General features: G+C 41.8%; 1 protein-coding gene across 3 annotated transcripts; it reads right to left on the bottom strand.

Moving 5' to 3' along the window:
• Nucleotides 1–4,793: 4,793 nt before the first annotated feature.
• ZNF875 (zinc finger protein 875) lies at nt 4,794–14,448 on the bottom strand. 3 transcript variants are annotated; one of them, XM_012774841.3, is made up of 5 exons: nt 14,292–14,448; nt 13,798–13,886; nt 10,307–10,433; nt 9,746–9,841; nt 4,794–6,751 (listed from the first exon to the last, which is right to left on the bottom strand). In XM_012774841.3, the coding sequence occupies exons 2-5, from the start codon at nt 13,828–13,830 to the stop codon at nt 5,073–5,075; spliced, it is 1,935 nt and encodes a 644-aa protein (XP_012630295.2). In that variant the 5' UTR covers nt 13,831–13,886; nt 14,292–14,448; the 3' UTR covers nt 4,794–5,072. The 3 variants fall into 3 exon arrangements, with proteins under 3 accessions (XP_012630295.2, XP_012630296.2, XP_075849161.1); XM_012774842.3 differs by having other exon boundaries at nt 4,897–6,748; XM_075993046.1 differs by lacking the exon at nt 14,292–14,448 and having other exon boundaries at nt 4,897–6,748; nt 13,798–13,889.
• Nucleotides 14,449–15,834: the final 1,386 nt, after the last annotated feature.

Genomic DNA, 15,834 nt, shown 5'->3' with positions numbered 1-15,834 from the left:
GCCATATTTTTACTATACCTTTTCTATGTTTAGATAGGTTTTGATACATAAATACTTACCAATGTGTTACAATTGCATATAGTATTATTCAGTACAATAACATGCTGTATAGGTTTCCATCATTAGTGTAGCCTACCAGTTCCTACAAACTTGGCCCGACATTAGCTCCATGACCTCAGCTCCTACTCTCTTTGCACACTCACCTGGAGCCACAGTAGCCTCCTCCCTCCTCAGGATTACTCTTACATCCTTTTACAGCATTTGAAATCACTCTTTTCTCTACCTAAAATAATGTTTCTCTAGACATCTGAAAAACTTTCTTTCTCCCTCTCCTCCTCCTGTCTTTCACAAATATCTACTGACAACCCTACTGAAATTCTATTTCCCCCATTAGATTTTATGTTCTTACCTTGCTTGAATTTTTCTCTATAGAATGTATTGATGTTACATATGATGCATTTTACTATGTGTTAACTGTCTTTTCTAATGAATCCAGACATTTTTCATGCCACATCCTGAGACTTAGATAAGTATCTGGCCCCAATGATGATCAGTAATGTCCATAGAAAAAATTAAATGAACAAAAGGGTGCAAGTGATTCCTTACTCAAATACTTAGATTAAGTAAGAGCTTACTATATACCAGGTTCCATTTTAAGGTCTTTTCTTGTACTAGAATATAGAAGTTAAGAAAATATTACAAGTAGGAAACAGTAACTAACATTTATAGATGATAAAATAGAAGCACTGGCAGGTTAGCAGTGTGAAATAATCACACAACTAGGAAATGTCAGAATGAGATGAGGACACTAAAGTTTATCATGAAGAAAATACCATGAAGAAAATACCATGCCCATGTATTTGGATTCTATGAAATAGATGTTCAGTGCCATGGTTGGCTGATTTATTTATTTGGTAATTTTCTTCTGTACCTAGTTTAACTTAGAATGAGAACAGATGTTAATATTGTGTTAGGTATTATGACATTGAACACTTTTTCTAGTACGCATGTGTATATGTGAAGTATTTTTCACTCTAGGATATAGACTGTAAAAATCTAAAAACAACACTTAAGGGAAGGTGTTTCACTTTCAGTTGGGTTTGAATATTTTCCACCAAAAAATAAATCAGTGAGAAAAATGGCATTACTTTATATGTTAGCAAATCTCTTTAATGTCTAGTTTAATAGAAGGTAGCTGGTATTTTATATGTGCACCTGCGTTCAATTTGTCAAGATAAATACAGAAAATCTGGCTTCATACAGATATGTAGTTAGAAGACAGAGGAGAATTTTAATGGTATTTTCAGATACTTGTCAATATTATTCTTGTTAGTACATAAAAAGTCAACAAGTAGTAATTTCTTAAAGGTTACATGCAATGTGGAAGTGGACATTCATTTCCTAAATAAAAATCCTTTTGTCTTAAACTTACAGTGGATCTTTTACCCATGCATGATTTTGCAGCATCATGCATGAATAGTCATTTGGAAAATACTGGTTCAATGAGTTAGGCAGATCTTCCAAAGTTGATATATTTTACTACATGGTATTACAAAATCATATTCACTACTATCATCACCAGTCTCATCACAAAGGAAAAATTATTTGGAAGTTGTCAAGTTCACACTAGCATATACTCATTTTTCAAAATTTTAACTTTTTGCTTAAAATTCGAATTAGCAAAAATCACTCAGTTTTTTACTGTCAATTTTAAAAAGTTACTTTATGCTTGACAAAACATCTACTAAATATCCAAATGTGAATCACCACAGTTGATTATCTTTCAAATAAAAATGGTATCTTTTAAATAAAAATTGGTGTCCATAAAAAAGTTTCACTCACCACTCAACCAACCACAGAAATGCATTTCCTTAAAATAATCTATCATTCTTCAACATGCAGAAGAGCTTTATATGCATTTCCCATTTCATCACACAAAATATTTAAAAGATGTACATATATCAAATTCAGTATATTGGTTATGATATTATAGTATAGTTTTTTGCAAGATGTTACCATTGGGGTATACTGGGCAAACAGTACATGGGATCTCTCTCTAATATTCTTACACTTGCAGCTGAAACTACAACTACCTCAAAATAAAAAGCATGGGCTGGGCGCTCGAGGTGGCTCATGCCTGTAATCCTAGCACTCTGGGAGGCCGAGGCGGGTGGATCGCTCGAGGTCAAGAGTTCAAAACCAGCCTGAGAAAGAGCGAGAGCCCATCTCTACTATAAATAGAAAGAAATTAATTGGCCAACTAATATATATATATAGAAAAAATTAGCCGAGCATGGTGGCACATGCCTGTAGTCCCAGCTACTGGGGAGGCTGAGGCAGCAGGATTGCTTAAGCCCAGGAGTTTGAGGTTGCTGTGAGCTAGGCTGACCTGATGCCACGACACTCACTCTAGCCTGGGCAACAAAGTGAGACTCTGTCTCAAAAAATAATAATAAAAATAAAAAGTATAATTAAAAATTTTTATAATCAAGGGCTGAGATTTAGTAAAAGTTTTACTGCTTTATGAAGAACATTCTTTTTTTCTTTTCTTTTTTTTTTAACCGCAAGTCTCTGATGGTGAAGAATATAATAACTACTAGCAGAAATTGGTGACACTGCCTTTATTTCTGCTAAGGCCCCAGCAGCTTTATCCACTGTTGTTTTTGTACCATCAGTGCAAATTTCAGCACAATGGAAAAACGTAGTACCTTAGTATTATTATAAAATGTGTTTAACTATGCAGAGTCCCTGAAAGGGTCCCAGGGTCCCCAAACATCTCCTGACCATACTTAGATAACCATTTTTAACATAATAATAAATTAAAATAGAATTAAATGTAATAGTTATTTTAAAACTTACTACCACTTCTTTTTAAATGGGATGTTTTAATGGTGACCATAACTGACCTGTGGATTTGAGGTGATATAGTTTCATACTGTTTCCCATGTTTTCTTCAAAATTTTCTCCATGTAGTATAGTCTACTACTTACCATGGGAGTGGTAGGATGGACAGTGGTTGCTCTGGGACACTTTTTCTGTTTGTTTGAAACTTCTAGAGCTGTCACTTCTGAATATGAAAGATGAGGCACTAGTGAATGGCTCTCCGGACATAGATTGGAAAAAAATAAAAACACCAGATGAGAAGAATCCACTTTATACTTATACTATGTGGTACTTGGCTCCTAATCAGTTTTCAAGTTTGCATAAGGATTTAGGTGCCAGGCTAAGCCCAGGTGAACAACTCGGGTTACCTGCCCCAATTCTGTCAGTTCTGAGCTATTCTGAGTACAGGGCCTGATGTGGGTTTAAGAATCAGCAGGGCTGGGCCAAAAGATGGGACTCCCTTGTTACCCTTTCTCAGAATATTTCCACTTCTCTCTGGTTTCTGCTCCATAGAAATTGTCTCTTAGGGTTTGTATCTTTTTAAATATACTTGAGTTTTCATGTAGCATTATCTACTCTACTTTTTCTTAAGAGTTTTTAACACTTTAAGGCAAAATCTTTTAGGTTTTTTCATGAGTTAAATTGAAAACCCTGATATTCTTTCTAAAAGTTAAAACACAGTAAACAATATATGTTTAATTTTGAAATCTTTATATTACAAAAGAATAAATTTTAAGACTCAAAAGAATTAAAACTCTAAAGTATTTTTCTATTGAGGAGTAAAAAGCCAGCCCATGAACTGCCATGGGGGAGGGATAGGGTGGGCAGGCCATGCTGGCTGTTTCACCTAAGATAATACTTCATATATATATTTTTACTAGATGTTCTTACTCTGCTCAGACATACTTAGATATTGAACAAATATAAATTAATACTATTACATCTCATAGCATTTTAGATAGTGATTCCCTAACTCTAACTCCTTTATATATTGAGACTTTAAGACCTACATTTATTTTTTCCCCTAAATTGATAGCCAGTGACCCAAACACTGAATCTCCTAATTGCCATTTTCACTCCAATTTGAAATCCTGTTTTTTCACATTCTGAATGCTCATAGATAGGTATTTCTTTTTGTTTTAGATTGTTCTAAAGATCTATTCTAAATACCAATATTTGGACAAACACATATGTCATTATAGTTTCTACCTTGAAACTTCATTTTCCATATAAAATTCCAAATCACTTAGTCAAGTTCCATGAAAAAAATTGGGACCTGATCCAGAATTTTAAGTTAACTTGTGGGACATTGCCATTTTCAAAAAGAGAGTATTCCCAATCAGAAAAAAATGATGTGTTTTATAATGGTTGGAAAGATTTAAACTCAAGAATTACCTGTGGGATGTTGTATGGTAATTCAAAGGAGAAAAGAAAGTCATTTCATTTGCTATTTCTGCATATTGTATGTTTTCTTCCTAAAAGCACATAGTACACTTCTAATCTAAAATGCATGAATCAATAAAAATATCTTCAGTATGGACTCAACCTGGAAACCAGAGAAAGCTCCAGGAAGCAAGCAAATGTAGAGTATTTTAAAAAATGGATACCTCTTCCCAAACCCTAGAGCTAGGATATTTGCTGTCTTTCTAGCCTGTCAGCCTGTCCCCGTGAATTCACCCTTCCCCAAACTCTCCGTGAGGCTGACTCTGCAGGGTCATGGTCTGGGAAAGCAAGATAAAATCAGCTATGGTGTCTGCCATGTCTCTTGTTCTGCCAAGTTAGAAGGTCAAAGAGACATGCTCTAGTATTGTTGTTTCTGTAACATCCAGGGTACTGTGAAAGGAGTGTTCAAGTATACTTGGAAAATGACACTGGAATAGTCTTCATTCCTTAATTTTAACCTACTTATATGATCTCCCTCCATCGAATTACCTGACAGACCTTCGACAACCCATCATGCCCACTAGGGAAAGGCAGAGCTCCTGGCCAGGAATTCTCTTTCAGGTGGACTGAAGGTATGACACTTACCAATGGAGGCTCATGCACACCATCACACATAAGATATCTCCACTTTGGTATCTAGCAATGGCTGACTTAAAGCCACAGCCTCGTGTGTGTGTCCTCTGGTGTCTATGGAAGTGTGACTCCTGGCTCAAGGCTTTACTATCCTCCTTGTACACACAAAGTCTCTATCCTGAGTGTGTCCTCTGATGTCTGATGAGGTTTGACTTCCGACTAAAGCACCGCCCACACTTTCTGCAAATGTAAGGCTTCTCTCCTGAATGTGTCCTCTGGTGTCTAATGAGGTGTGACTGCCGGCTAAAGCCTTGCCCACACTCCCTGCACACATGAGGCTTCCCCCCTAAGTGTGCCCTCTGGTGTTTAATGAAAGTTAACTTATCACAAAAGCTTTGCCCACACTCCCTGCACACACAGGAACCTGAGTGTGCCCTCTTGTGCCTAAACAGGTTTGGCTTCTGCCTAAACCTTCTACCACACTCCCTGCACACGAAAGGCTTTTCCCCTGAATGTGTCCTCTGGTGTGAGATGAGGGTCGATTTATCATTAAAGCCTCGCCCACACTCCCTGCACACAAAGGGTTTCTCCCCTGAGTGTGTCCTCTGGTGTGTGATGAGGGTAGATTTCCGGGTAAAGCCTCGCCCACATTCTGTGCATACGAATGGCTTCTCCCCCGTGTGTGACCTCTGGTGTTTGTTGAGGTTCGACTTCAGGCTAAAGCATTGCCCACACTCCAGGCACACGTAAGGTTTAACTCCTGAGTGTGTCCTCTGGTGTGTCTTGAGGTTTGATTTCCAGCTAAAGTGACGCCCACATTCTGTGCATACATAAGGCTTCTCTCCTGTGTGTGTCCTTAAGTGTCTGATGAGGTGTGACTTCTGGCTAAAGGCTTGCTCACACTCCCTGCAAACATAGGGCTTCTCTCCTGAATGGGTCCTCTTGTGTCTGATGAGGTGTGAATGCTGGCGGAAGCCACGCCCACATTCCCTGCAAACGTAAGGCTTCTCCCCAGTGTGTGCCCTCTGGTGCGTGATGAGGTTTGACTTCAGGCTAAAGCTCTGCCCACATTCCTTGCACATGTAAGGCTTGACCCCCGAGTGTGTCCGCTGATGTGTGAAGAGGTTTGACTTCCAAGTAAAGCCTCGTCCACAATCCTTGCACACATAAGGCTTCTCCCCTGAGTGTGTCCTCTGGTGTGTGATGAGGTTTGACTTCCAGGTAAAGCCTCGCCCACATTCCCCGCACACATAAGGCTTTTCCCCAGAGTGTGTCCTTGGGTTTTTGATGAGCACTGACATACTGCTGAAGCTCTGTCCCCACTCAGTGTACATGTAAGTTGTCTCCCCTGTGTGTGTCTTCTGGAAGCCAAGTAGGTTTGGGTCCTTGATAAAGCCACACCCAAACTCTTCATATTTGATTGCTCCAAATCCTGAGACTTCTAAATCATGCAATATTTTATCTGTTTTCTCAAGGTCTGCCTTCTGTTCTGGCTTAGGCCCTATATCCACCACTGTGTTGTCTTCCTTGGACCTTACCAGCTGTTCTTCAGGTGGGCTGGAGGATGCCTTTGAAGTGCCACTTTCGCTTACTTTCCCAAATAGGGGTTTGGAGTCGACTTCTCTTTCTTGAATTTCTGCTTTGTCACTCAAGCATGATTGATCAAGAAATTGATCTTGCTGTTGTTTCTCATCTTCTGGATAGTTTTTTCCTGGACAGAGAGGATTTCCTGCACATAAGCTTGAGAACAGTTGAGGGAGATGACTCAGCCACACATGTTGGCTGAGGGCTTGCTGACTGGAGAATATCAGAGGGGAGGAGGGACAAAGTTGAGTTTCTGGCTTTGATCCTGCTGAAGAAAGAACATTTTCAGAAGAGTCATAGGTAGGGCTGCATAGGCCATTCTGGTTTGCTCATTGGTCATTCATAATATATTTACATCACAAGCTATCTCCCACCCAGACATCCTTTCCAATACCTATTATTCATTTCACTTTACACATTACATTTTCTATTTCAGGAGTTGGCAAACCCACCTGACAGGCCAAATTCAGCCTGCAATCTGGTTTTTTTTTTTTTTTTTTTGAGACAGAGTCTCGCTTTCTTGCCTAGGCTAGTGTGAGTGCCGTGGCGTCAGCCTAGCTCACAGCAACCTCAAACTCCTGGGCTCAAGCAATCCTGCTGCCTCAGCCTCCCGAGTTGCTGGGACTACAGGCACGAGCCACCATGCCCGGCTGATTTTTTTATATATATATATTAGTTGGCCAATTGATTTCTTTCTATTTTTATAGTAGAGACGGGGTCTCGCTCAGGCTGGTTTTGAACTCCTGACCTTGAGCAATCCGCCCGCCTCGGCCTCCCAGAGTGCTAGGATTACAAGCGTGAGCCACCGCGCCCGGCCTGCAATCTGTTTTTGTGTGACCTGCTAGCTAAAGATATTCAAGATTCTGTCAAATCTTGACAAAATATTTTGCGAAATCTGACCAGGTCATTGTAAAATGTTTATGGAACATCAAAGGGCTAAAACTAACAAACACTGTGAAAAATAAGATGGGAGAACTTAACCTAACAGACATCAAGATTTATTATAAAGCTAATAGTAAATTAAAACAGTGTGATATGGGTGCAACGATAAGCAAATATACCAGTGAAACACAACAGAGATTCAGAAATTAATCTATACATATACCACACATCTAACTGACAAATATTTCATTTCCAGGAATTATAAAAAAAAAATTCAAAACAAGAAAAAGAAAAGTAGGCAAAATATTTGAATAGGCAATTCACAGAAGAGGAAATACTAAGGCCAATTAATGTATGAACATGTGAAAAGATGCTCAAACTCAATATTAATCGAATTCAAATGTGAGAGGCCATTTCACATCCAAAAGATGGTCAAAAAGTAAGGTCTGATCAAACCAAGTATTAGCAAGGATGCAGAGCAAGTAGAATTCTCATACACTGCTATGTGAGTGTAAGCAACTGCTATGCACTGAATTTTGTTTCCCCAAAAGAGATATGTTAGAGTCAAAACTCTCAGTACCTCAGAAGGTATTTGGAAACAGAGTTGTTGCAAATGTAATTAGTTAATATGAGGTCATTAGAGTGGACTCTAATCCAATATGACTAGTGTCCTTGTAAACAAGGGAAAATCCGACATACAGACACACACACACACAGGGAGATGAAGACAGAGATCAGGGTGATGCTCCTACATACCAAGGAGCACCAAAGATTGCCAGCAAACCATCAGAAGCTAGAAAAAAGGCATGGAACAGATCCTTCCTCATAGCCCTCAAAAGGAACCAACCCTACCAACACCCCAATCTCTACTTCTACCTCCAAAACTGTGAGAAAATAAATTTCTGTTCTTTAAACCACTTAGTATGTGTACTTCGTTATGACAGCCCTAGCAAACTAATATAACTTTGGAGAACAATTTGGCATTACCTAGTCACATTGAACAAGTGCATATTCTTTCACTCAAGTATTCCACTCTTAGGTATATATCCTAGACAAATAAGTACTTATGTGTCTAAGGACACATTCTCATAGAATGTTCATAGCAGAATTCTTTAATTGATAAAAAAATGGTAAAAACATAAATGCCCAACAAAAATGGAATGGATAAATGAACTGTATTATAATTATGCATGTAATACAATATTATATAGCATATTATATAGCAATGAAAATGAAGCAGAGCTACATATATCAACATGGTTGAATCTTATAAAATTAGTCAGTGAAGAAAGCAAACTACCGAATAATATACATAATATGATTGATATATAATGTTTAAAGCTTAAAAATATGCCAAACAACAATATAGATGATTGAGGGATCCATATATATGAAGTAAAGAAGAAAATCACACATGGGAATTATAAATCCCTAATATTTAAAAACAGTTCCCGGTCGGGCAAGGTGGCTCACGCCTGTAATCCTAGCACTCTGGGAGGTCGAGGCGGGTGGATTGCTCGAGGTTGGGAGTTCGAAACCAGCCTGAGCGAGACCCCGTATCTACTAAAAATAGAAAGAAATTAATTGACCAACTAAAAATATATATACAAAAATTAGCCGGGCATGGTGGTGCATGCCTGTAGTCCCAGCTACTTGGGAGGCTGAGGCAGGAGGATCGCTTGAGCCCAGGAGTTGGAGGTTGCTGTGAGCTAGGCTGACACCACGGCACTCACTCTAGCCTGGGCAACAAAGTGAGACCCTGTCTCAAAAAAAATAAATAAAAAATAAAAATAAAAACAGTTCCCTTTCAGCCTCTGCTCAAAGGGCATGGGGAGGTATAGGACACAATCTGGGAAGGAGAAATGGGGGCTTCAACTGTGGTGTTTTACTTCTCAAGCCAGGGTGTTAACACATTAGTATGTATTTTATTATTATTATTATTAGCTTGCTATAATCTTAAGTATTATATAATATTTTTTTAAATTATGGGAATTGAGAGGTGGAGATAATCAGTTAATCTTAACATAAGAGAAACTGGAAAGTATCCAGAAGGGTTGTAGATTTCATGGTCATGAGGTGGGTGCAGTTTTTAAGATCAGGAGGAGAAAGAGCAAGCCGTGAATGAGAAAACACTAAGCATTATGGAGAAGGCACGACAAGGGAGAAAGGGAAGCTTCCTGGTGGAAGAAAGAGACAAGGAAACCAGGGAAGTCCCTCCCTCAACTGAAGATTATATCCCAAAAGGAAGGCCATGCCAGGCAGCCTTACCAGTGGCCTAAGAAGCCTGGAGAGGAGCTTCCTTACAGTACCTGAGAGATCCCTTCTCCTTCCCTACCTGCCAAGCTGTACACTACCCAGTCCACGCCGTGCTCATACTCACCCGGACGGATGTCCAGCAGACATTTTCTCTCCTCCCTCCAGGGCTCTTCTCCTCGCTCCAGCTGAGTAATAAGTTTTGGTTTGGAAAACAGAATTTCTGTTCATAGGGAGGAAAACAAGGAGATTCTTGGTTAAGGGCTCAAGAGGCCATTCAGAACTCAGAGCTAAAATGAGTGGATAAATCTAGAAGTTACAAAAGGCCTACGAACTCCTATCTCTCTGAAGGAGAAGAGTTGATAAGGAAAAGTGATTCCAATAAGAAGGACAGCATATTAACACTTGGTAGATGAAAAATCTCCTGGGTTTGGAGCAAGATAAAGGAAAAAGAGAGGCCCAGCCTTGGGAAAGAGGCCTGGAAATGCAGTGCCATGCGTAACATGAATAAACCAATCTATCTGCCTTCAAATCTACTAAATCCAGATTTACCCAGAGGAAAAAAGCAAACTATTGTTTTTTAAGCCTAACTTTAAGGCAAAAGTGCTCCATAGGTAGCCTTTCTTCACCATGAGTGGAAAATGCCTTGTGGGGCAAATTTTAAGTGCTAAGGGAAAGCCATTCTTACCCAGTGAGACCAGGTGGTTATAGGTCTCCAGCATCACTTCCCTGTGCAGCGTCCTCTGAGCAGGGCTCAACAACCTCCACTCCTCCTGGGTGAAGTCCACAGCCACATCCCTGAACGCCACGAACACCTTGAACACAAAACACACCCCTGCTCATCCAGGAGTCTGCCTTTCTCACAGCTTACGGTGACAGGTCAAAAGGCTTCCCTGAGGGAGGTAGGAAATATTTCTACACCCTACTTTGGATTGTGACTTTGGGGCCCAGGGGTCAAAGACCATTATTCTTATATCTCTATCCGGCCAGCATCATTTGTGCACCTATGACTGTCAAAATCCCAGGCTAGCTGCTTCGAAGGATAAAACCAAAACAAAATAAAAGTTCCTACATGCAGGGAGCCTTAAAACTAGGCAGGGAGAAGAGGATCATACACACACACACACAAACAAACAAAAACAAATAATCATCTTGGTGAGTTTGAAAATGTTTGAGACTGCTGAGTCTAAGCATTTATGTTCTAATTGAAGCAGCAGAGCCTCGGGGTAGGGGTGGTAAATAACCCACCAATACATACACTTCATACAACAGGACTCACTCCTTCCTCTCCCTCACACTACCACTCACCTGCTCAGGACTAATAAGGCAAAGTGGGTGGTGGTAAAGAGAGTGGGCTGAAATCATTGTCTGTGACCTTTAACCCATCTCCGTCTCCTGCGAGTGTAACCTCTGGCAAATTATTAATAATTTAACCAATAGCACTGCAGTTTCTCCTTCTGTGAACTGAGAATAACAGTGCTTACCTCACGGGGTTGTGGTGAGGATTAGATGAGTTGATGATTACAAAGAACTCGGGCAAATGATGGTTGCTGCATACCGTAAGTGCTCAGGGGAGTTCCCTAGCCATTCTGTATAAAATGCCTTCCCCTCACTCCGGTGAGTCTTAGTCCCCTCTCCTGCTTTATTCCCTTAGCTCTAAGATATAACATGTGTTATTCACTTTTACTTTCTGACTCCCACTAGACTATAAGTTCCATGTGCATGGTTCACTGCTATTGTTCTGGTGTCTGGAACAGAATCTAGACAGAATCTTAGCAAATATTTTTAAATGACTGAAAATGATTTATTATTATTCCACCAACCAAGTTTCAAATGAACCTCTGCTACCTACAAAGCTGTACTTTGGAGGGTGGGAATATATACTGTTCCTTGGTATGGAAGTTTGTTGAAGTTCCCAGGCCCAAATGAGCCTCAAAATCTAGTTGTTGGATTCTTCCCAGCCAACACTTACTGTGTCTTTTAAAACAGGACACAATCTGCAGTCTGTAACTTGGTTTAGTCTGATCCACACACTACTTTTTTTTTTTTTTTTTTGAGACAGAGTCTCATTCTGTTGCCTGGGCTATAATGCCGTGGCATCAGTCTAGCTCACAGTAACCTCAAACTCCTGGGTTCAAGCGATCCTCCTGCCTCAGCCTTCCAAGTAGCTGGGAACAAGCATGCACCACCATGACCAGCTAATTTATTCTATATATATTAGTTGGCCAATTAATTTCTTTCCATTTATAGTAGAGATGGGGTCTTGCTCAGGCTGGTTTCGAACTCCTGACCTTGAGCGATCCGCCCCCCCTCAGCCTCCCAGAGTGCTAGGATTACAGGCATAAGCCACCATGCCCAGCCCCGCACACTACTTTAAAACTTTTGTTTATATCAATTAAATATTGGAAGAGTTCATATGAAAATCTCAATTTAGGGGTCCTGCTGAAAAATACATAAATCTGACCATCCTGGACTTTGCATTACTGCAGGACTACATTTGGCTGAAGGTGACTTACACTGGGGGTCCTTTAATCAAGATCTGCTATTGACAGATTGCCTTGTCAGCTTCATTCATTATATTATACACTCCTTGTCTCTTTGGTGATTTGATTTCACATCCCCTTCTCAGAATGCCATCCATCACTCCTTGAGGGTACGACACTTGTCTCTCAAACTAATCCCATGCTATACCCTCCCCAGGGGTCTTCCCCTCTTGGGGACACTTCCCTAAATTTCCTGTCCCCTACCAGCTCAAACGTTCTACACTGGTTGGGCTGTGGAATGGCCTTAAGGCTCTACCCATACTGCCATACCCTTATATTAACAGCTGTCCCCAAATCCAACCAGTTCCAATGTACTTAATCACAAATAAAGAGTATGGAAGAGTGAGGGCTGTGGTTCTCACCTCTGATCTCTGGCTGTACTTTAGAGCTACCTGGGTATTTTATAGATTCCTGGGTCCCACCACAAATCAAAAAGGTCAGAATCTCTGGGGTTGGGACTTTTGTACGTTTAAAGGCTCATAAAAGTATAATTATAATTGTGAAACACTGGGTCAGAGGAATTTCAAAAGGGAGAGATCACTGTAGGATAGAGAGATCAGAACATGTTCAATGAGAAGGAGGTATTCACTGTCAAATTGAGGTGGTAGATATATGAGTATTCAATGGACAAATCTATTTTTTTTCTTTTATGTTTAAAACTGTTCATAATTAAATGCTAGAGAGAAAATGACTATTCCAGTACCTGCCTAGTCCTTATGCTGATTTGACTTTATAACTACTTCTTAGAACATACACACACACACACCCCTTGAAAATCTCCAATGAAGCAACTACTTCAGAAACCAACCTACATTACTTCAACAAATTTAACACAACTGGTTAGCTTGTCAATTGGTTTCGACCTCAGTATGAAGGAGATCGTAGAAAGGGCAGTATATAGACCCTGTGGGTCCTGTCCAAATGATGAAGAAAGACATTGTTCAGTTCAGATTGCCTGACACCAAACAACAGTGCAAACTTAGGACAGATGTATTTTCAGAGAAGCAGACAATCCAGAACTTATGGTGAAATCCCCCGATTATTAAATGCTGAAAATGCTTGCAAATGTAAAATTTGGGTCAGACCATATCCAACTCCTCCCTGTTCTATGTGTGGATAGCTACTCTCCATCTTCACCTGTACATATTTAAAAATCAACCTTAAGTCAGTCACCATAATTCTCTGACACTATGGCAAGGGCAGTGTGCCTAGTGGCCCAGCCTCTCAGACTAAACATGCTTCCTGCCCTTCTCCCACTAGTGTGTCTTCCCCCAACCCTCCAACATTCTCAAACCCTTCAGGGGCAGCTGAGACAGCTCTACTTCTGGGAGTCCTCCTTAACCATTTCAAATTCAAATCTCTGCTGTCCTTGCCCTTCACTCATATCACTAGACAGTTAAACATGGATGTCCCTGTACTTTTATTTAAACTCTTCCATATGTGTTGTTCACAATTAACTACTTTGTGAATGACTGAGGTATGGACACAGCATAAAGGAATGCTGATGGAAGAGTCCATATAAGATGGAGCCAGGAATGAACTTTGCCCAATACCAACAAGGCAGCCTCCAGGGCAAGAAAAGGTACCGGGGATCCATCCTGTTGACAGCCAAGATGGAATTACAGGTAATTCTCACCTCTTTTTTGGCTCTCAGGAGCCCCGTGGCCATTTTCCTGGTCTCCTGAGTGCTCTCCTTGGAGAAGGGCAAAGCCTCAGAAGATAGATCTGGGGATGTGAAGAGAAATGAGAGAGTGCCTAGGTGGAAACTTCCTCCCCACAAGGTGAAGCACTGGAGTCTGCTCCAGAGCCCCACACAGGGGATTTGGGGACAGCACAGAAATCACCAGCGCAGCCCAATTCCCGTCCACAGTCCGGGAAAAGGGACCCAGGATGACCCAGCATCCTCAAGCTCAGCCCCAAGCTCTGGCCAGGGAGTGAAGCCCTTGTCCCTCAGCAACGAAGTGAGGGTTTGTCTCTAACCCTGTGGGCTCGAATGAAAAGGAAAATGGCCTGGAGGCGCCCACAGGGGAGCGCCCGAGTTCAGGGACAGCGCTGCCTCTCCCAGCCTGTGTCGCCGGGACCAAAACCGGACGGGCAGAGGGACGTGCTGACTGACTGTAGGGCACTCACGGAACGCGGGGGCACGGTGCAGACGCCGAGGCCGAGGGGCGGGTAACCAGGTGCAGGGGTGCGGGAAAGACCCCAGCAGGCAGGCCTGCTCCGGGACCCACCAGCCAGCCTAACTGGCCAACCCCAGCGACCGGAAGTGCTCCTTAGGCCAACGCTCCACGCCAAGGGTGAGGGCTACAGGGGCGGGCGGAAGTGACCGCACAGGCCTCTGGGGAATGTAGTTTTGGAGAGAGGCGGAGGGGCTGGCTTTGTACATGCAGGGTGACTCCGACGCCGGCGCCACTCACGCGACCAAGTCTGGGAGCCCATTGTTAAGATGGCCAGGCACCGAGGTTCTCAGGTTTCTCCTCCCGGGGCCAGTGAGATCTGCTGTCTGTGAGAGCGAAGAGGTCTGGAAAACGTGGTCCTGGCGCTCTCCTGGGGTTTCGGTGGCCGGTGGCCAGACTGTGCACGCCGACCTGCAGCGGAGCAGCCGAGCTGAGCTCACCCACTAAAGTCTCCGCCCTGGTGCGCCCTTCCCGGAGCAGAAGCCAAGGTCCGGACAGGTGTGGTTCAAGGCAAGGCACTTGGGGGGTGAGCCAGGGGGGTGATGCTCTGCTGGGACTCCTGGTTTCACGGCGACACTGATTAGATTCAGGAGTTCCATTCACTTACAACACTGATTGGATCTGGGAAGGGATGCTGGGTTGCTGAAGACCTTGTGGATTTTAATCCTGGAAACTAACACACTCTCTCATCAAAGTGCAAAATGAGAGTCTTTCTCACCAAGCCATAAATGCCTCTTTCAAAAGTCACTTTCCCCCACTAAGCCTTAAATGTCTGTTTACTCCAAGGCTCCGATTAGAAATCTGTCTTCTTATTCTTTATATATGAGAACATTTCTTGAAGACGATAGTTGTCATTATCTTGCCTTGGAAACACTAAAAGTGAGTTATTGAATGATCTTAATTTTCTTTTCTTTATGACATGATTAAAATATGGTTAATCATGAATATGGTTAAAATATTGAATGTTAAAATATTGAATGGTTAAAATACTAGATATGTTTTTTATTTTATTTAACTGTTTTTGAGTTATTTCATAGGAGGAATAAAATGGCAGTAGTCATTACAAAAATCCCTTTCAATACAAAAACAGAGGAGAGTCACCCCAGATGACTGCAGTTCAAATTCCACTCCCAACAGTCCCAGGGATGTCCTGAGACCACCTCTATTGCCTTACCTTTCCACTGCAAGGGAGCAAAGAGCCACAGGAGTCACATGCTGCCAACCCAAGGTCCAACAGCAGTAGGTACCTGCCGCCTGCCACATACATCCTGGAGGGGATTTGTGGTTGTTGCTTGGACCTGCCCCAGGCTGAGTGACTTCAAGACATGGTGATAAGCCTTGGGGAAGCCCAGGCTGCAGGTCCTTTGAGCCCACCATCAGCAGAATCCTGTGACCTCCTGGAGGCTCAGATTGATGCACAAATCTCCCTGGATTGGCATTAAAAGGAGCATTCAGGTATCTCATGCTGTTGTTTCCCAGAAAGTGTTCTCTACAGC

This window comes from Microcebus murinus, chromosome 16 (genome assembly GCF_040939455.1).
Source record: "Microcebus murinus isolate Inina chromosome 16, M.murinus_Inina_mat1.0, whole genome shotgun sequence".
NCBI lineage: Eukaryota > Metazoa > Chordata > Mammalia > Primates > Cheirogaleidae > Microcebus > Microcebus murinus.
The sequence above is the reverse complement of the archived record's forward strand: the minus strand, read 5'-3'. Positions and strand labels throughout refer to the sequence as shown.

Coding starts and splice junctions, on each gene's coding strand:
- ZNF875 (XM_012774841.3), bottom strand. CDS start 13,830: ATGGCCACGGGGCTCCTGAGAGCCAAAAAAGAG. Junction 10,434..13,797: donor TCCTGAGAGCCAAAAAAGAG/GTGAGAATTACC, acceptor TTTGTGTTCAAG/GTGTTCGTGGCGTTCAGGGA. Junction 6,752..9,745: donor TCTGCTGGACATCCGTCCGG/GTGAGTATGAGC, acceptor TTCTTTCTTCAG/CAGGATCAAAGCCAGAAACT.